Raw genomic sequence first — 20,366 nt, 5'->3', positions numbered from 1 at the left:
TCAATAAAATAATAATCATAACAATTATGGGATAAGAATTAGTAATTTCATTTAAATAAAAACATTCAATTGTTGCTTTTTCCCTAAGAGACATGGTTCTTAGTAAGCTCTAGATTGTTCGTCTTTTCTCTCAAGTATCGAGTTCATGTCTACCAGTTAGTTAAGCCCAAATTTTGTGCTCTGCATATCTATTTCATCAAATTCAAGAGTGTCGATCAAACTATAGATGGACATTTGCATTTCAACAATGATTCATATTGTGCTGTTCGTGTTGATATATCCATATCAACGACACTTTTTTGTACACTATTTGCACACTTCCCTCAATTAACATTTGGATCAGCATTTATATGAAATTTAAGTGGCGAACGTGTGTATGGATTATCTTTCATGTGGTGAGAAATGTTTCAAGACTTTTTTTATTTTAAAACCTCTTTCGAATAAATGTACAATATATTGTTTAAAATTTGCATTAAATAGAATGCCTGTCATTTTCCACCTATTTGACCAACACGACGATTGTGAATGCTTTAGATTAGTCCGAATCGTTGGTATCATACCACTGGTATGATTTGTCGCGCGAATCACGAGCCATCATTCCAAATCTCGTACGTTTTTATTTTTATATACACTTACATTGTGTATCAGGCCACTCTTATCGAATTTATGGCACATTTATTCATTTAACAGTGTAAATATGATGCCAATAATTTTATTGTAATAAATGATTAACATCCGATGTTTTTTTTTTCTTTTAAATTAAGCGTATTTTTTCGCCATTCAATCAGGTTATTTATTATCATCAACTTTTGATGATTGTAAATAAAAAAAAAACAGCCATCACCTTTCAGAAGCTCCTTTTCTCACATCCATGATGATCCATAGAAATAACAAAAATAATTAAATAATAAATGAAATATTTTTATGTACTCGTTGTTATGTGAACGAAAAAGAAAAACGTTATAATGAAATACATGACAAAGAGAGCGAGATAGACGTAGATGTTGTATTCGACAGAAAAAGATGCATAGTCATGAGCCACGCTCGGAACGAAACATGTGAGAGGTCCAGTGCAATTTGTCTAATAATAATATCAGCTGGTTATCTCGATTAGGAAAGAAAGAAACAAATCATTACGACGGATGTTTATTAAGCAGCAATCGAATCGATTTCTTGTCATTATTCAAGTGAAATTTCAAGCAGTAGGAGGCTTTTTTCGATCGTGAATATTTAACTTCAAAGTTGAATTAAAATTAAAGTAGAAAAAACCAGTTAGTAAATTTGATCATTTTGAGTACAAAAAATAAGGTTCGTACACCCTGATGTTATGGAAATTTTTTCTACATATTTTTTTTGTTGTTGAATTAGTGTGATGTGCAAGTTCTTCTTTTTGCGACAATTATTTCTTTTTGATAAGAATGCAAACCGAGTAGCCACGTGTGAATTGTGTAGTTTCTTTTTTGTATAATATATTGGCGTTAGCATCGTGAGGCGCACACATTTTTCACGATTTTTTTTCTTCTTTAAATTTTAATTGCAATAATTTCACAACGTTTTTTCGTTGAAATCTTATCGGGAACGGATCAAGTTCAATAATTGATTTCAAGTTTCCTTGGAACTGTGTTCAATATTTAATTGCGAAATCAATTGAAAAGACTACTGAGTCAGTAGTATCGACGAACTTTTGTCAAAGGAGGCCACAGCTGGAATAGATAGTGGTTTTATAGCGATCGGTTCAGCAACTGTTTTGAAACAATGACAAAATCAGTTTCCGGCAATTCGGAGTGTGTTTTAAATGCTGTGACCTCTTTTCAATTCATACAACATTATTTTCATTTTAATACAATTTCTATTTTTAATTTTGTATTTTTATCAAAGAAATGAAGATCAGACAGTAATTTGCCCTTTCGAATACAAAAAAATTTGACCTGTGCCAAAAATATTATGATTTTTACTAAGTCAAACATTTTTCTATGCGTCTGTTGTCTGATAGAAATGTTTTTATTTTTGGTTACAAACATATTTCCATTTGTTGTCAACGAAAAAACTGTTTACATGAGAATAGGGAACGATTTCTCGGCAAAAATTTTTTGACGTAAAACCGATTATACTTGTCTGATAATGGACAAATCATTTTTTTCATATGCGACCAAAATAACATTCTTTGAATGAAATAAGATTAAACGAAATGAAAACGTCCAGTAAAATAATGCAGAAGTGTAAAATTAAAATAAAATCATTTCAAAGTAAACATTTGTAATCTTGATTCCGTTTAAAATGCAAGAAAAAATAAACCAAACATAAAGATTTCCATTTTCAAATGATGCACATAAACAATGAAGAGAATAAAAGAGCTTCTTTGAATACGGTTTAACGTCATTAAACGCACACAATGAACCGCAAATGTGCTGACAGTTCGAAATGTGTATATTCGTACTGTGTGAAGCACATGGTTTTTTCAATTGTGCCGCAACACAAGAAAACACAACTACACAACCAATTGGCATACAGCAATACGGAAAAAAGAGTATTGAAACGAATGAAGCGCATGCACTAACACAGCAACAAACAATTGCGATTGGTTCTCGTTCGTACGAAGCGGTACAATTCCGAGTCTATATAAAATCGTGCACGCCATTTATGTTTGTCTCTTTACTTACGTTGATGTGATACAGACGACATTCTCGAGGGCTCACAAATCGTACATCGCTGTATGAGTATTTCTCCCTATCTCACAAAAAAAAAACAACCAAAAATTAATCGAACACATTTTTTTTCGATTAATTCACAATCAGAAGACAAACAACAACAAAAATTCAAACGACACATTGAAAAAATACGAAAATTTTAAAGTGCAATTCAAAGTACGTAAAATCTGGTAATAAATTGAAATACTTGTGAAATTGGTTAATGATTGAGGAAATATAGAATCTAACAAAAAAAAAATATTATAAAAAAGTGAATTTGTGTGTATAGAATAAAAGCCGCGCGAATCCACTTTTGTGTGCTTCGACAATAAAAAAAAAAGAAGAAGAAAATCGCAAGCGAATTCGTTCATAGTTAAATGTGTTCATGAATCATTTTATGAATTTCAAAACCTTGCAAAATAGAGCGAAAAAAAGAACGAAATATATGTACCAATTTCGAAGTGTGTGTTAGAGCGATTAAAATTCGCAAAGGAAGATTCAATTGAATGTTTGAATTTTTTTTAATGAAAAACGGAAAACACAAGAGTGTCGTTATTAATTTATTGTTTTTAAAATTTATTAGTTTTTTTTCGGATTCGGACCCACATCAGAGATAGTTGAACGAAAATAAGAAAACAGAGAGAAACAATGCCGCAATCAACTCATACAAATGGTTACACTAATGGCCACAGCAACGCCAATGGAGGTGGATTATACGAAATGGAGGATCAGCAAATCTTTCTATTTACTTCGGAATCAGTTGGTGAAGGTCATCCCGGTAGGTATCCAACATTAAGGAATTTAATATGCCCCGAAACCAGAATCTTTGATGATTTGTATACAAAATGTTACGTTCAATGCATTGTGTTACGAATGCAAATGAAAAAAAAATGATGGCCTTAAAACTGTACAAAAATAACATTTTAAGTACTGAATCCATCTTTTTCAAGTGATTCACAGTGATTCATGAGTACTTTTCTATGCATCTCAAATGCTCTTGTCTAAATTTAGAATTACTTTTTCGTTGCGTAAATGTAATGCGTATTTATTAAAATGTTGTTCTTTGACACACAGTCGAAATTTTACGATGAAAACGCTGTCACTTCCAATGGTTTCTAATGTCCCTTAGCTATGATTAAAAAAAAATAATCAGAATATCAGTGTGTGATTACGAATATTTGCCACGAAGAAAAATGTCAATATGCGATTGTGTTTAATCCGTAACCCAATTGAAGCGGCGACGGTAACATTTTTTATTACATGTCAACTACGTGAAGTGATATACCAATAATTGGTGATTTCCAAATTTTCCAACTGTAATAAATCGATGTGGTAACAACAACCGAAACAGTGAAGCGAAAAAGTAATTTTTCATTATCTTATTGATTTGCGAATGGTCAAGACACTGTAAAACAAATGTGTGCTCAAAGACAAAGTGCTCAACAAATTCTAGATTACCGCATTCCCAATATGGCGTCTGATACGCGTGTCTGGATCCATATGCTCAAATATTTCAACTTGAATTCTATCTGGCGCGTGCTATTCCAATACGCATGCAATGAAACACACGGGAGTCATGTCACATACGGAAAAAAAACATAGCTTAATCGCATAGAGTTAAAAACGAATGGCGGTGCTGACAACCCAAATTAAAGTCAGATGATTTGTACACAATCAACGTGTGTGATACTATCTACTTAAAAATGAAATCGAAATCGACAGTAAGAGCCGCTTGTGTACTTTTTTGTTAGTGCTTTAAGTTGTATATTCTTTTTTTTTGCCAAGAGTAAAGATCGCGCTCAATTTTTAATTCAATTATGTTATCATATTTGTTAGCAAACAATAGCATTGAAGTCAATGAGTATTGATAAAAATGAAAAACCCTCACTAAAAACGAATAATAATTGTTGTGGTGACACATTCACATAATAGTTCGTGATGATGAACTCCACTTTGAAAGCGAACGTAAAAATTGTTTTCGTCGCAATTTTTATCTGGGAATTTTTACGTTCCATGTCATATTTCACGATAATCGATGACGACATGCCATAATTGTAAAAAAAATCTACCACGTGGACTTGGCATAGTCACAAAGCGAACGAATTTAGATCAAAAAGGACATTGTTCATTGTTTCGTTGACACTCCTTTGATGTTTCGGTAATAATTTCTTTGAGTGCCTTTTGACTATTAGAAATCGTAAAATTTTCCGTTTGCAGCCTAGTATACACGCTCAAGTGTAATTCATTCTTTTTTTTTCCAAGTGAAAATTTATGCGCATGTTTGGCAAACGGAGCAGATGTTCATACCAATATGTATACAATGGCACAAATCCGATTATGGCATAAATCTTTTTGGCGACATACATGAACGAAATCGTAGTCACAGCCAGCAGGTAGTAAATTAACACTTGTTTCAAGATTTTCTCATGACATCGACATAGATACAGATAGAAAAAGAATTCCATGAATTTCCATAGTAGTGGCTCCCAAGAAAATTGCCGACGGTGATGTGTGTTGTGCCCATACTAGAGACTAGACATACCAGTATTTATCTTTAGATACAACAGTTCAGCCATTCGTATTTGTTTGGCATGTTTTGTATTTTCTTTTTTGCATATACATGGTTTGACAGTGGCCGCTAACCGGTACATACAGTAATATGCTTTTGCTTTGCATTTATTACACTTGGATGTAATATTCGATTGGCGCGTCTCGAACACACATATATATTGGAATGTTTATCAAGTATTTACATAATAAAAAAATTGTTGTCGATATTACACGTCTGGAATTCAGCTTGACGTGTGTGAATAGCAATCATTTGAGACACTTACGCAATTCAGTGGCAAACAGATAGAAATTAATAAAGGAAAAATTGTTGCTCAATTAAATGCAATAAAAGAATCATTCGAATGTTTTCGCATTGAGAAGAGAAAAAAATAAACGTCGTGCTAATTGTCATTCTCCGTTGACGACTCACCGACAGAAACACAGCATTGAGATCATACTGCGAATATAAACAAAATACAGCCGCATTCATTTGCGAACGCACATGTGTTTAGAATATCATAACAAATGAAGCGGTTCAGGCTCCAGCCAAACAACGTTATAATATTACTTTCGTTTATTGCCTTCGAATTCTTTTCTTATGTTCTAAGCCCGTTTCCAATGAAAGAATAAATAAAACCAATAAACCGGTTTTAGACCAAAGCACATATAATTCAAGATGTAATGACCGCAACAAAGGCTATATCAATCGCCAGGTATCACTGATCATCTTTATTTTGTTGCGCACCCAGTAACACACCACTAAAATTCACAACGTTCTTGTTCGATAATTTGCTAGTTTTATGCGCATGCTGGGCGGATTTTGAACCTATCAATCAACATTTTCTAGATTCTTTCTTTTTATGTCAAGTATCATTATCATCTTAGAATTCTAGATTGGCAATGTAAGACTGAACGAGAGATAGCACAAATTTCTGTAAACAATAATTAATATTATTTCCATTCGAAGTAAGATTTTTAATCTTTCGAGTGCTTTCGTTAAAACTAATCGAACGACTTTATAATTATTTAATCAGCACAATCATTTTTTTAGTCGGTTGAAAATTCATGATTTTCTTCCGAGAAGTGGACAATGCATGACAAAAAACCAGTCGTAAATAATTGAAGCAAAAAAAATATATGCACGATCACGAAAAAATTCGTGGAAGTAGCAAAAGGAATCGTTTTATCATATTATCAAAATCAACGTCAGTTTTTATTTTGGTTAATCTGATTCTTCACGTTTGATCCCATGATCATACAAAAAGCGACACATGAACATCGAGAACCGATGAAATACCAAACCATGAACACAAGCAAGTTGTGCACGTGCGAATCGTCTGTGCGAACCGATCAAAATTGCAAACACAGTATATTCACTTTTGTAGTTCATTTCGCAAAACTACACAGCTTTGCAAAAATCGTAACGCGATATTTTGCTCATTATATTTTCGCATTCTACGACGTCTGAGTCCTTTATTATTTTCCAAAAATATGTATTTAGCATTTCAAGAGAATACATAACATAACAAACACATTTGCATTGAATTTTTAAAAAAATTACTGTTTTACCATTGTTTGTTTATATGAGGATTCAGTCTAGACCTTTGCTTCTCTTTTGATCCCAAATTTTAAATGATGGTTACGTTACCCTTTTGCTTATCTTTTGCGATTATTTAAATGTAATAACATTGAACTTCAAACCAAACAATCAATACACAAATTGTAAATGAATTATGAGATTTAGTTTTTTGTAAACAGAATTGTATTTTAATTATTTGCCTTTTTTTCTTCGCAGACAAAATGTGTGATCAAATCAGTGATGCAGTTTTGGACGCCCATTTGAAGCAAGATCCGAACGCGAAAGTTGCATGTGGTAAGTAAAATATATTTTGTAAAATTTGTAGGGTGTCAATAATTTCCTGAAAAAAAAAATTCATTATATTCTATCAAAGTGGTAAGATCGCTTGAGCTTCCACTCAGGGGAAACCACGGATGTGCTAATTTTTTCTAATATTTCTATCAAAACGCCATATAACATGTACATTTTACATGTTTCTAATATGTTCTAGTTTTTCTAGTATCGAGTTCGTGGGTAGCCCCTAGGCTTCCACTCTCTGTTAAAAGCAAAAATCTCCCACATTGTTGATTGAAATGATTTCGTCGAAAATTCACATTTGAATGTGATAAAATTAGCATGAGTCGAATTGAGATGTTTTTAAGTTAAATCGTTTGAATTATGTATTCAAATTGAAAGCGCCGATGAACGCACAAAAATGCATGCAGACAATATCACCACTTACAAAGCCCAACTTTTGAAACCTAATATTAAAGAAGCAAAGCGATTAGAATGCCGGTAAAAAAAAATAACAACAAAATACAAAGAGCCATCGATGTTTTTCGTGTATATGTAGAGCAAGGCAACGTGACTACAAATATTCAATCGTCGAAATTGATGTAACTGTCGACGGTGGCTATTTTGATTATTTCTCGTACCGGAAAATGGGATGTAAATGTGCTTTCTACTTACATACAAAGCACTGATATTATCAGCTGCTTCAAACTAGAGTATTATATAGCATTTGGTGGTGTTGTGTCCCGCATTTTGCTGTGTTTTGCATGTAATCCAATACAACTGCTTACTATTGTTGTGTTCTAAAAATATCTATTTCATATGATTGTCGTCGGGCGACAGTGTATGCGTAACTTTTTTGTTCGTCTTCTTTTTCACGATGTCGTTCTTTATTTTCATATCGTGTCGAGGCGACTAATTTATTTGATATAAACCGACTCTGCCACAGATGTTAATTTTCTCTTTAAATCCATTTGACTCAATCATTTATTTTTTCACGTAATTTTTCAATTTCGTAACACTTCGTTTTCGCTTCCTTGTTTTATTATGAAAATAGCTCAACCACACTATGAATACCATTTATCAATTTAAAGAATGAATGATATAGATGATTTTTGAAAGAAAATTCATTGTGATAAATCGATAATTATTTTTTATTTGCAGAGACCGTTGCTAAAACTGGAATGATTTTATTGTGCGGTGAAATTACGAGCAAAGCCGTTGTAGACTATCAAAAAGTTGTACGTGACACAGTAAATCATATAGGATATGACGATTCCTCAAAAGGTAAGTTTGACATCCGAGCGCCCCTCACATTTTCTCTACACGGACTCCGTACACTTTCTTATGCATAATCTAAAAAAAAAATGAGAGAGAAAAACAGAGACAGAGTGAAATTGAAACGAGAGATGGCGCACATCTTACATCATTGTTTGATGAACCGTTCGATTTTATTTAGTGTATTTATTGTGATCGTCCCGACGAAAAACAAAACCGAATGATATATGAAAAGCCTTATTCACATTCTACTTTCCGAACCAACTACCAACAAACTATAGGTTTCGATTGGCGCTCCCTAAATCTTTTGGTAGCTCTTGAACAGCAATCCGTTGATATTGCGAACGGTGTTCATGTAAATCGTGTGGAAGAAGACATCGGTGCTGGTGATCAGGTACACACAAACAAAAATCAAAACACGAAATAAACCCATACAAAGAAAATCATGCAGGGAATCGTGTTCGAACACACAAACCGAATAAATTACTAAATTTTGTTTCACTAAAAAAGAAATGATTAGCATTCAAACTTACGGAACAACATTTTCAAATTTGCTTCTTTTCATAAATTCTGGGAACAATTCTTTATCAATCGTTGCCATATTCATTTTGCATCTCACATGGGAATCGTTTTATTTATTTTGCTGAAATACAGAAAAATATACCTCAACAATGGTTGAATTTATTTTTGTGATTGTCCCATTCATTGTGTTGTCCGAATCGTTATTTTTTTGACGTAATTATCAACCTTTTTGACCTCAGCGAATTCCCCAAAATCTAGTATTTGGACTCTATTTTTATCATCGTTGTTATTGTAGCCTGTGTTTTATTTTGCATGCTATTAACCGAAACTTTTTTGTATGTAAAATTGGTAAACATGAATCAAACTTTGAATTTTGATGGAGAGAAAGAGAGGGCAGTGACCCACTTCAATCAACCGCAAACAATAGTTATAGCATTTTATTCGTAACACAAGTGCTTGCCATAGAGTATATCGATTTTTACAACGATATTGTTTAAACAAGAATTTCCAGTGTATCGCAATGTTTAGTCTTTAGTCACAATTTATATTGACAGATATAATGACGTAATATTGTCGTAAAACGCCAACATTATATACATTCAATATCAAGTTCAACAAACGATACATTAATAAAATCGAAGCGTCGTCATTTAGTGCCGAATTCAAGATGACAGCGATATTACTGAAATAAAATAATCAAAAATGATGAAAAAAAAAAATTGATAAAAGTGTTGCGCCTGAAAATGAAATTAAAGAAAAACAAATGATTTTGATTCGTTCTTTTGTTTCAAAGGATTCGACCATAAAACCTGTAATGTTTTGCTCGCATTGGATCAACAATCGCCTGAAATTGCAGCCGGTGTTCATGTGAACCGTGACGAAGATGATATCGGTGCAGGTGATCAGGTCAGCACTCTCTTCGAATTCCGTAGCGTTGCTTTTATGTTTCATTTTATCTCTATTTAAACCGATTTGTAAAGGATTTTCACTTTTCCTGATGCACTTAGTTGAACTTGCTCATGCAATGTCTTCCAATTTTTTTTTATTATTATTTTGTTGTTATTGATTTCGCGCGCAGTCACTTTTGTTGAATGTAGAATAGTTTTGATCGAAATCAATCGGCAAACAAAACATCTAAATTCATCTACAATCGCATATCACCACTTTTCAGAATCAAAATCTCCATTATTGTATATATATTTATCGCTCTTCATTCAAATCAATTCATGTTGAACCAACGCATCTTTATATTAAAAAAAAAAAAAAACAAATTTGCACGTGTTTGTTTTCAGAAACAAATTAATCGCTTTTTTATATACTAAATTCATTTGAAACCGATTGATTTCACCTTAAAATAACATTCACAATTTCGAGCATTTTTGGACTAAACGTGTTAATACAAAATTTAACATGAATTCATTTGTTGACCAAAATTAATAAAGATCAATACAATCATAATTTATTTTAACAGATGTGTAAACTAATTCCAATTGCATGATATATATTTGTATATTAACCGAGTTTATTCACGTTTTTTCGATTATTATTTGTTTTCTATTCAAAAACAATGACATTCATTTTCAAATTATTTTCTTTGTCTCTTGTCCATTTATTGATAAAAATTAAATAAAGGGATTGATGTTTGGTTATGCCACTGATGAAACCGAGGAGTGTATGCCGTTGACGGTCGTATTAGCACACAGATTAAATGCTAAAATTGCCGAACTTCGTCGTTCTGGAGAATTCTGGTGGGCACGTCCAGACTCAAAAACACAGGTACGTACCAGATAAAATTAGTTCTTATTCAAAATCTATCAAGGTATAAATCTTGCTGATAGAATTAACAAAATTTGAAAAGAAAAGTACATGATGTTGACAAAAACAAAAAATGATTATTTGCTACTCTTGATTGAACAGTGATGAAAACGTTTTTCTGATGTAATTTTTCAATTAAAATAAATGATTGCAACACCAATAAATTTTGAAATGAAAATTAATTGATTTTCTTTCTATTATTTGGCAGGTCACGTGTGAGTACTTGTTTGACAAGGGAGCATGCATACCAAAACGTGTTCATACTGTAGTCGTATCACTTCAACATTCGGAAAAAGTCACATTGGAACATTTACGTAGTGAATTAATGGAAAAAGTTATCCGGATCGTAATTCCGCAACAGTATTTTGATGAAAACACAATCGTACACATCAATCCATGCGGATTATTTATTATTGGCGGTCCAATGGTAAGTTTCCTCTGTTTTTTTTTTACTTCGGTTTATTAATTAAAATCATTTGAATTTCAAGGGTGACGCTGGTTTGACGGGACGTAAAATTATCGTCGACACATATGGCGGTTGGGGTGCACATGGAGGTGGTGCATTTTCAGGAAAAGATTTCACAAAAGTCGACCGATCAGCCGCATACGCAGCACGTTGGGTAGCAAAATCGCTAGTTAAAGCCAAAATCTGTCGTCGTTGTTTGGTGCAAGTATCGTATGCCATTGGTGTTGCTGAACCAATTTCAATCACTGTATTCGATTACGGAACATCGAAACGATCTCAGAGAGACTTATTAGAAATCGTCAAACGTAATTTCGATCTTCGACCTGGTCGCATTGTTAAGTAAGTGCACATTTTTTTTTTTTTTTTGAAAATTACCATTTTCTTCGGCCAAATTAATTTGATAAAATCTCTGAATTGATATTAATTTGTCTTTTTTTTTTTTCAAACAGAGAGTTAAATCTACGCAAACCAATTTACCAACAAACCAGTTGCTATGGACATTTTGGACGTGACTGCTTCCCATGGGAACAGGCAAAAGAATTAGATGTAGATTGACTAGATGGACTTGACGAAGCTCGTAATGAAAAATCTATTGCAGCGAAAAAGGCTAAATATTCATAAGAACTACAGCAAAAAATCAGACACCTTCTATAGAACCTAAGAAATATTCAACACAAACACATAGAAGAAGACATACACAAACAAACACATAACAAAAAAATAATAATAACAACAATTTAATAAGTAAATTAAGAGCGAAATAAATGAGTTTAACGTATATAGTATATCCTTTTGAAAATAGCTCGACATAGAATATAGGCGGATTATTTGTGAGATGAAAAAAAAGAGAAAAATAACAAATTTTTCAAAATTTTGTTTATAATGTTGCTCACGTCGTCATTAAATTGTATACAATTTCGTGCTTACTTTTGTATTCACATCGAATTTAACATTACTACAGGAAACAAAAGCAAACAAACATGTTTTAAGTTCAAAATTAATGTTCAGTGAAATCTTTGATTTTATCAAAGAATTTTTTCTATTTTCCTATATTTATGCACTAATTTTTTGTAGAAAAAAAATGTAATTGTTCTATTGTTTTATTCTTTGTTTTTTATTGTAATTGACGTTGTGCGTTACCATTTTTTTTTTATTGAAGGCAACAGAAACAAAATACACTTTATACATTTTTGAAATGAAAGAAATATAGCAAACGATGGGCATTAAGCCATGAACGATTCTTCGTGTATTTAATGATGATTCTATTATAACTAACCGATTGTCCGATTTACATACTTACACAATATTTGTAGTTTTTAGCTACGTTGTATAGCTTCCATCCGATTAATATAGCCACTATATTATTTAGATATTGTAGGTTCTTATAGCTTACACATCTCATACTCGATTTAGTCTTCAATCGAACGCAATCTGACTTATCACGGTGATCAATTACAATAAATTCTTGATATGATTGTATAATCGTATGTTATTTAATTTTGAGCAGGCAATAGAAGCAATTTTTGTTTTACTTATTTAAGCACACTTTCCACATCGGCGAGCTACAGACATACCCAATTGCATTTTCAAACTTTGGAGCATCACGATTTGCTCAGCGAAAAAAGATCGTGATTTTTAAAGAATTTTACATTCATTTTGCTTGGTCTATATCTCGTTTAGCATTTTCTGCCAACCGTTCCTCTTGTTATTCCTTTTTTTTATAATTCATTGCGATCACTAAATTTATACAGACCATAAGAGTTGTAATTTGTTCCTGTTTATTATTTTCCTTTTTTGAGAACACACATACACAAAAAAGCAAAATTCGACTTCGTCAGTTCAATCGAAAAATTGAAATCCAAATAAAAATCATTTCAGAACGATTTTATGTTTTTTTTTGTTTTTATTGCAGAAGAGAAAAAGAACAATTATTCTAAGATATGATCGGCCTTGATGTTAAAAAAAATGCTCTATACATTTCTTTTTGTGGAATAGAAACAATGTTAAATTCACACACACACTTGAAAAATTCTTCTTACAAATTCACAATCTATGCCATATTTGGAAATGTGTTTTCATTGAGACTTATAAGATATGTTATAAAATAAATTGTCCGCTTTTTCGAAAAAATTGGTGAAACACCCATTTACATTGAAAAATACATCGATGAATAACGTTTAATTTGTATGTAGATGATATAGTTATAATCTCAAAACGTTTTATGTTTGATTCCGAAAAATTCCTTCTTTTCTTAAATACACACGAAGTGTTCAGATTTTGTATGAAAATTTATAGCATTTATTGAACATTTTATAACATATCTTTTTTGTCGCAAAATACATTTTTCACTTTATCAAAATAATCAGTTTATATTAAAACCATGTATTTGATTAGAATTAATCAATTTCAAAATTCACACAATAAAACGAAAGTCCAAAAAACAACCGCTGATTTTGTTATTTTTATACAGGGCGAAAGTCCACTGAAGTGACTCTTGTTGAGCAGATGACATTTTTTGATTTTGGTTGGAAGATTCATATTGACACTGTTTCAATTCGTAACGAACAGTTCTACGTAGAACTAAAGTATTTCTTTAAATTTTAAATTTCATCGATTTCATGAAAATGATAATTTGCAATATTTATGAATATATTAATTTATGTATTTTTATCCTAATTTTTTTGTAGTGCATTATTAGTATGCATCTGTTATTCTAAATGAAAAAGTCTATCTTCGCCAAAAGTCTAACTTCGGTTGTAGATGCAAAAATGTGCATGAATCTGTAGAAGGGCTAGAAATTCCAAGTATGTAAGTGTTGTAAGTTAAAAATCAAAATATTTTTATGAAATTCAATGGTTTTTAATTTTTGTTAGAGGAAACTCTTTTGAATTAACAAAAGTAGTGACCGAAATTATGAAACCGCGAAAGGTCCTAAGTGATGAGAGCATTAATTTCTTCATTGAGTTTGCCAGCAAAGCACAGTCTAAATTGAAAATGATCAATGTTAATTTGGGCCAAATTCCAGAAAAGTACAGCGTCCATGCAAAATTGGCGAACGCCGATGACATTCAAATTTTATATGGACGCAAAATTGGTGATGTGAATGCTATCGGACATTACATTTGTATTTATCATGAAAGTAGCAGAAACCTGCGGAGTATTTTCAATTGCATACGCTTCAACACTAATGCTGGGAAAGAATCCTGCACATGTATCGCTTAAACTTAATCGAACGTTCGGTGCCGATCAGTAAACATCTTGCTCATATGTTGTTAACGGGAGAATTTACTTTATTCCTGAAATAAAAATGAAGGATGAGCCAAAACATGTTTTTGTCCCCTTATACATTTTAATTTTTGTCATTTGTATTATTTTAACTATTGATCCGTGTAAGTAAAAATGCATTGTGCCCTTTAGTCAACTTTAGACATACCGGTATTTGAATACATATTTATTTCGCTCTTCTTATATGAATATTCGCATAATTTGCATTTTACATTACATCAAAAAAAGTACTGACTTTCAAATTTCTAAACATTATACATGTATGAACGACAGTAAATACGACTCAGTTGAACCCGTTTTTTGTATTCAAATGGTTGATGTTTACAATTTTGTTTACCGCTTGACACAACTGAAGTAGCATTTAAAAGTGAGTGCGTTCATTGCCCCGTTGTAAGAATCATTCACAACAAAATCGTATTATGGAATATTTTGCTAGAAACAAATTTACAAACAAAAAATAAAATGTCGTATAATATTTTTGGATAATTTAACTAAATTATTTTTCCATCATTTGACTGAAGAAAAAAAATTAACGAATATTTCAAATAGTCAAAATCCAATGTATCTAACATTACTCGCATCCAACTTCAATTCAATGTTCACTCTCACGACGTTTATGACATATATATCATTACCCCACTGAATCATCTTTATGTTTCTTTTTTTTATCTCTTTTCATTGAGTTTATACATTAAATTGCAAGTGAACTAAATAATTTATCGCAAAAGGTGCGGTTTAAATCACCAAATTGCTTTGGAATTGATAATAAATTGAGCAAAACTAGCGTAGTTTTGTACTTGAATAGCAAAATAAACAAAAGAAATGGCAAAGAATACATCAAGTTCGGCTTTTCGTAAGATAAATGTCGATCAATACAATGAAGACAATTTCAAAGAAGACGAAATTGATTCGAATGGAACAGCATACACTGGACCCGATGATGCAGAAATAACAAAACTAATTAACACCGGCAAAAATATTGAAGCGTTGAAATTGGTACTTGAAAATGCACCATTGACCAGCAAAAATCAACAAACCAAGGTAAATCTCTTGAATAATGTTCTCAATGTGGTTCAGAAATGTTGATTTCGATTCTTTCATTTGATACATTAGGAAAGTGCACGACAATTGACACTGAAAGTACTGCTATCGATCAAACCCACTCAAATGGATGGTGCAATAACAGCTTTGAACGATGTGGATTTGGTGGACGTTCTCATGAAGTACATTTATCGAGGCTTCGAATTTCCATCGGATAATTCCAGCGCTCATTTATTGCAATGGCATGAAAAAGTGTACGCTCGTTATGGTGTCGGTTGCATTACACGAGTTTTAACATGCACAAATCGAGCGTAATGCCGACCGGACACACCCGTTTACTATAAAGCAAGTGTATGACAGAGTCAAATGAACCTCTGTAGATAAGATTAAATTGTAATAAGTGTTTTGAAAACAGCATTTTTTTCCTCCTTCGATTAATAAATAACTTACTTTTCGGCAGTGTTTATGGGGACACTGTGAATTAATTTACAATTTTGTGTTTTTTTCGGTTCAATTTGATGACAAAGATTTTTGCAATGTTAGTGATCCACTTTTAGTAAGATGAAATCATGTGCTAAATACAATTTCTATCGATTTATAAACGAATACTAATTGCAATATATGTAGAGAATTGACTGTAAACATTTTTTTATGTACCATCACAGCAAAATGGTTTAGTTGATTTGTATGACACCTTTTTCATTGAAAAAAATCAATTGAATAAATTAAGAAATATATACATATATATAAAAATTGCGCTCAAATAAACACGTAGCCAAGACAAAATACTTTGCAAGTTCGTTTTTATTTAAGAAAAAAAAGAAATATACTGTTTATCTTTATTCATAATTTTTTGTTGTGAGAATAGAAAGAATGTCAACACATAAACGTGGTGGCAAGTATTTCAAACGGAATATGTTGTTTAGTATTTTTTCAAGACATCACGATTGATAACGCCATCATATTTGGTGTATTCCTTTGATTTACCGGTGAGTGCGACAAATTGTTCAGCTACTTCGACTGCGACACGTACTTGAGCCTCACCTAAACGAAAGATAAATTACACATAATTACGAATACTATGATTGTTGAACTGAACGTGAAATGATAAGAAGGTTTATCAATGGGCAAAAAAGTGACTTGCCTGTACTGGCGCCCAAATGTGGTGTGGCAACGACCGCTGGATGTTGAATCAATTGTTTTGTTACATCAGCGGTTGGTGGCTCTTGCTCGTAAACATCAATTGCTGCGCCGCCACATTGTCCCGATTGCAAAGCAACCAATAAATCAGCTTCATTGATGATACCACCACGTGCAACATTGATGACTTTAACACCTTTTTTGCATTTTCCAAGTGTTTCTGTGCTGATTAAATTTCTAGTGGCTGGAATGAGTGGTGTGTGTACGGTAATATAGTCAGCCAAAGGCCAAATTTCGTCCAATTCCAATTTTTTAATGCCCGTAGCTTTTGCTTCTTCTGCCGTTGTGATTGGATCAAATCCAATGACTTTCATTCCAAATGCATTCATGCGGATGCCAACTTCTCGACCGATGCGACCCAAACCAAGAATGGCCAATGTTTTACCGTACAATTCCGATCCGGAATACAATTTACGATCCCATTTTCCATCTTTCATGCTTTTGCCAGCTGGCACAAAGGGACGGGCCAACGAACCGATTAAAAAGCATGTTAGCTCACATGCTGAAATTGAATTTCCACCAGGCGTACTATACGCAAAAATTAATTAGCTACTTTGTAATCAAAAATCAAACAATAAACTTTCATTCGACTCACTTTAAAACGATAACGTTGTGTTTGGTTGCGGCAGCGATGTCAATGTTATCAACTCCAGCTCCAGCACTATACGCAAAAAAATTCAGACATTAACTAAAAGCACTCACTCACACATAAACCGATCAACTTACCGGCCGACAACTTTAACATGACCCGCACCAGCTTCGAGCACTTCAGCTGTAATTTTTGTATCAGATCGAACAACCAAACCGTCGTAATTCTGTAGTGAAATAGAGTAGAATATATATTGAAACATGAGAATATGATAAGAAAATCAGTGACATAACCATACCTTCACTTCAGCGCAAAGTTGCTCTTTCGACAATTTCAATTTGTAGTCAACCTGTAAATAGAATTATATTATTTATTTATTAAAATTGCAATGGTTTAATTTATTTTAAAAAATCGATGCACATGAATGCATGCAAAAAATGCCGATTCATTTATACACGTGCCAGTCAACGACTACTTGTTGAATACATTCATATGAAAAGAGAAGAAGTAACCATTCAAGAGCGTTTGCAGTTCTGAATTTGCTTTTTTTATTCGTTCTGATCAAAATGCATGAATATGCATACTATAAAACCGGTTGATTTATGATTTTTCTTTCTTCGGTCATTCTAGTTGCGTGCAAATATGTGAGCGCCTCACCTCCCAACGAATATATCAACAACATTAGCATCGGAATGCTTTTGGTTGCCATGTTTGTGTATAGATTTTAAGCGATCGCAAATGTAATGGAATTTTTTTTAACTTACTTTAATTCCATTTTGCTTCAAGAGTTCAATGCACGATTCATCGACAGCATCGCAGACCAGAACGTTTTTTATGTCTACAGGCATTGTGTTGTTGCTGTTTTTTGATTTCTTATACTGCAAAAAAAACAAGAGGAAATGTTTGTGAGATGTGTTAAAATAATTCAGTTGAAACAGTCGGTTGCGTCTGGATTCTAATGTGTATTAATAAATGTAAAAAATTCAGCTCACTTGAAAAATAAGATGAATTTATGAGCACTATGGTGTTGTGTATCGGGCCAAACTAATTATGCGTTTACTCACCGAAACGATTCAATTCCAAGTGATATGCTTCGCCTGTCAACTCACTCTTTTTGAAATATTCTTAATTTTTCTTTCAATCGACCATTGCAAATGTGTATGAGTGTGCATATTTCACTGTGTGTCGAGCGGTGTCGAGAGTCTACTTATCAATACACACAAGCTTTTGTCCACAGAATATTAGCGCTGTAAATGGTATGATCTGCTGTTTGCTTGTGTTTGTGGGTCTTATCACTTTGTTTAACGTACTTAATAATGTGATGCGCTTGTTGTTGTTTGTTGTTTATTTGATGGATTCAACAGCGATTCAAATAGACATAGCGTTAATTTAATCACTGATTCAATTGAAATGTTGGAAATGACGTTAAAATCCAGCATGTCATTTCTCAACGGGGGGAACCAGATAATTATAACGAAAATCTCAATTGTTGATCATCATAAGAAGAAAAAGAGACAAAAATAAATTCATATTCAACTGTATAAAATTGGGAAATTCTCCAGTGTGAATACAGACATATTGGGACAGCTGAAATTTTCACAACGAATGTAGAAACTCTTCGATATTTTACTGGATTAATTTTGCGTAACTTTTTTTTTTTGTTTTTCAATTCTGTTTTGCATCTATTTTTGTTTATTAAAAAGATCGTGGGTAAATGTCTGATAACGATTCAATTGTTACTATGGGAGAGATTATTTTCAATAGGTTATTCTTGAATTGATAACAAGTTCGTTAGTGGTCTCTTTATCAGGAATAAAAACAAAATAACAACGATAAGAAATTGCAATTGTAGCGAGTCATGATTATTTTTCCAGCCATAATCGTTCGAGAATTTTCTACAGTGTTTTAATTTCTGGTGTACTACGGTAATGGGTTATAAAATATTGACAATTCTCTGGATCGGTCAATACGTTGAAATATCGAAAATGGCGATGCACTGACAAGGGTGCATCATTGAATATTAATGAATAATAATTGTACCGTTCAGGCGAATTTTGTGAACGAATTTGGAATGTTCGCAATATCGCAACAGAGAACAATGTATGCTCCATTACGTACTTAATCATGCTTGTTGTTGTTCATTGTTTATTTAATGGATTTAATTGCGACGAAAATAGACAAAGTCTACCGAATTCCATAGACTGGCCATCAAAACTGGATTTTCTTCTATTAAATAGTCGGAATGTAAAAGATTGAAAATCATCTTTAAAACATATAAAAGAAACAATTTGATTTTATTCATGTTTGCCATGTAGGTTTTTTTTATTAACATATTCGTCAACAAATTTATTGGGGTTCTTACAGAATTGTCACAAAAATATTAGCAACAATAACTTTATAAGGTTTATTTTGTTTTGTTTCAACATTACGAGAATAAATACAGAATTTCATTTTATTTTGTTCGTCCGAATTGTTTGTAATCTTTCAATCTCTAAATGTACCTATGATATATGGGCATTTCATGTTTTCTTTAACATTGTGATGCACGTCGAATCCTACCTATTGGTATACACATGTACTTTGCTTACAATCAAATGGTCCTTATTATGTTGGGAAATTATGGAAAGAAAATTGTTGCAAAGAATTCAATCTGAATGCGAGGTGTGTGTGTTCGTGTGTTATTCAATAAAAAATACATTGTGAAATCATCATTTGTTTCTTTCCGTAAATTGTTATGTTGATGTTTTTTTTATTCAATGCATTCACGATTGATTATCTGGAACGGCTTTAACTCTTGATTGTAAATTGAATATATTAGGCGTAACTTAAGTCTTAAAATAATAAAAAAATGGGTAATAATTTAAAATAAATAAATTATTATAATATAAAAAAAAGGAAGAAAACGTTCTATTCGCATTAATTCTCATTATATACCGTTTTATGACAAACAAAACCTAGTTTTATGTACAAATGCAAGGGCAATTTAAAGCAATTCGCAAATATAGCGAAAACACAAGTACAAATGCTATGATACGAGATGTGTAATCATTTTAATCAAAAATAATAATGATAGCTCAATGATGC

General features: G+C 32.3%; 3 protein-coding genes across 8 annotated transcripts; 2 read left to right on the top strand and 1 right to left on the bottom strand.

Moving 5' to 3' along the window:
- Positions 1 to 1,170: 1,170 nt before the first annotated feature.
- On the top strand, positions 1,171 to 12,683 carry LOC116340767 (S-adenosylmethionine synthase). 5 transcript variants are annotated; one of them, XM_031767422.1, is made up of 10 exons: positions 2,595 to 2,864; positions 3,271 to 3,465; positions 7,033 to 7,110; positions 8,251 to 8,373; positions 8,646 to 8,750; positions 9,680 to 9,792; positions 10,519 to 10,662; positions 10,910 to 11,128; positions 11,190 to 11,506; positions 11,617 to 12,683. In XM_031767422.1, the coding sequence occupies exons 2-10, from the start codon at positions 3,336 to 3,338 to the stop codon at positions 11,720 to 11,722; spliced, it is 1,335 nt and encodes a 444-aa protein (XP_031623282.1). In that variant the 5' UTR covers positions 2,595 to 2,864; positions 3,271 to 3,335; the 3' UTR covers positions 11,723 to 12,683. The 5 variants fall into 5 exon arrangements, with proteins under 5 accessions (XP_031623280.1, XP_031623282.1, XP_031623281.1 ...); XM_031767420.1 differs by lacking the exons at positions 2,595 to 2,864; positions 9,680 to 9,792 and adding an exon at positions 1,171 to 1,308 and having other exon boundaries at positions 8,646 to 8,758; XM_031767421.1 differs by lacking the exon at positions 9,680 to 9,792 and having other exon boundaries at positions 2,615 to 2,878; positions 8,646 to 8,758.
- A 2,420-nt stretch (positions 12,684 to 15,103) lies between these two features.
- On the top strand, positions 15,104 to 15,982 carry LOC116341062 (actin-related protein 2/3 complex subunit 5-C). The gene is made up of 2 exons (XM_031767918.1): positions 15,104 to 15,493; positions 15,566 to 15,982. The coding sequence occupies exons 1-2, from the start codon at positions 15,275 to 15,277 to the stop codon at positions 15,806 to 15,808; spliced, it is 462 nt and encodes a 153-aa protein (XP_031623778.1). The 5' UTR covers positions 15,104 to 15,274; the 3' UTR covers positions 15,809 to 15,982.
- A 297-nt stretch (positions 15,983 to 16,279) lies between these two features.
- On the bottom strand, positions 16,280 to 18,444 carry LOC116341061 (D-3-phosphoglycerate dehydrogenase). Of its 2 annotated transcripts, none has more exons than XM_031767917.1 (7): positions 18,347 to 18,444; positions 18,047 to 18,160; positions 17,581 to 17,631; positions 17,420 to 17,508; positions 17,289 to 17,354; positions 16,638 to 17,221; positions 16,280 to 16,537 (listed from the first exon to the last, which is right to left on the bottom strand). In XM_031767917.1, the coding sequence occupies exons 2-7, from the start codon at positions 18,128 to 18,130 to the stop codon at positions 16,416 to 16,418; spliced, it is 996 nt and encodes a 331-aa protein (XP_031623777.1). In that variant the 5' UTR covers positions 18,131 to 18,160; positions 18,347 to 18,444; the 3' UTR covers positions 16,280 to 16,415. The 2 variants fall into 2 exon arrangements, with proteins under 2 accessions (XP_031623777.1, XP_031623776.1); XM_031767916.1 differs by having other exon boundaries at positions 16,291 to 16,537; positions 18,275 to 18,404.
- Positions 18,445 to 20,366: the final 1,922 nt, after the last annotated feature.

Source organism: Contarinia nasturtii, unplaced genomic scaffold, assembly GCF_009176525.2.
Source record: "Contarinia nasturtii isolate CC-2019 unplaced genomic scaffold, AAFC_CNas_1.1 Cnas_scaffold_695, whole genome shotgun sequence".
Lineage (NCBI taxonomy): Eukaryota > Metazoa > Arthropoda > Insecta > Diptera > Cecidomyiidae > Contarinia > Contarinia nasturtii.
This window is presented reverse-complemented; position numbering and strand designations above follow the sequence as displayed.

Excerpts from the sequence above, each read along its gene's own strand:
- LOC116340767 (XM_031767422.1), top strand. The coding sequence starts at position 3,336 with ATGCCGCAATCAACTCATACAAATGGTTACACTAATGGCCACAGCAAC. Across the intron at positions 3,466-7,032 it reads AGTTGGTGAAGGTCATCCCG|ACAAAATGTGTGATCAAATC; the intron begins GTAGGTATCCAA and ends TTTTCTTCGCAG. Across the intron at positions 11,507-11,616 it reads CGACCTGGTCGCATTGTTAA|AGAGTTAAATCTACGCAAAC; the intron begins GTAAGTGCACAT and ends TTTTTCAAACAG.
- LOC116341062 (XM_031767918.1), top strand. The coding sequence starts at position 15,275 with ATGGCAAAGAATACATCAAGTTCGGCTTTTCGTAAGATAAATGTCGAT. Across the intron at positions 15,494-15,565 it reads GCAAAAATCAACAAACCAAG|GAAAGTGCACGACAATTGAC; the intron begins GTAAATCTCTTG and ends TTGATACATTAG.
- LOC116341061 (XM_031767917.1), bottom strand. The coding sequence starts at position 18,130 with ATGCCTGTAGACATAAAAAACGTTCTGGTCTGCGATGCTGTCGATGAA. Across the intron at positions 17,632-18,046 it reads TGAAGCAAAATGGAATTAAA|GTTGACTACAAATTGAAATT; the intron begins GTAAGTTAAAAA and ends TTCTATTTACAG. Across the intron at positions 17,222-17,288 it reads CACAACGTTATCGTTTTAAA|TACGCCTGGTGGAAATTCAA; the intron begins GTGAGTCGAATG and ends TTTTGCGTATAG.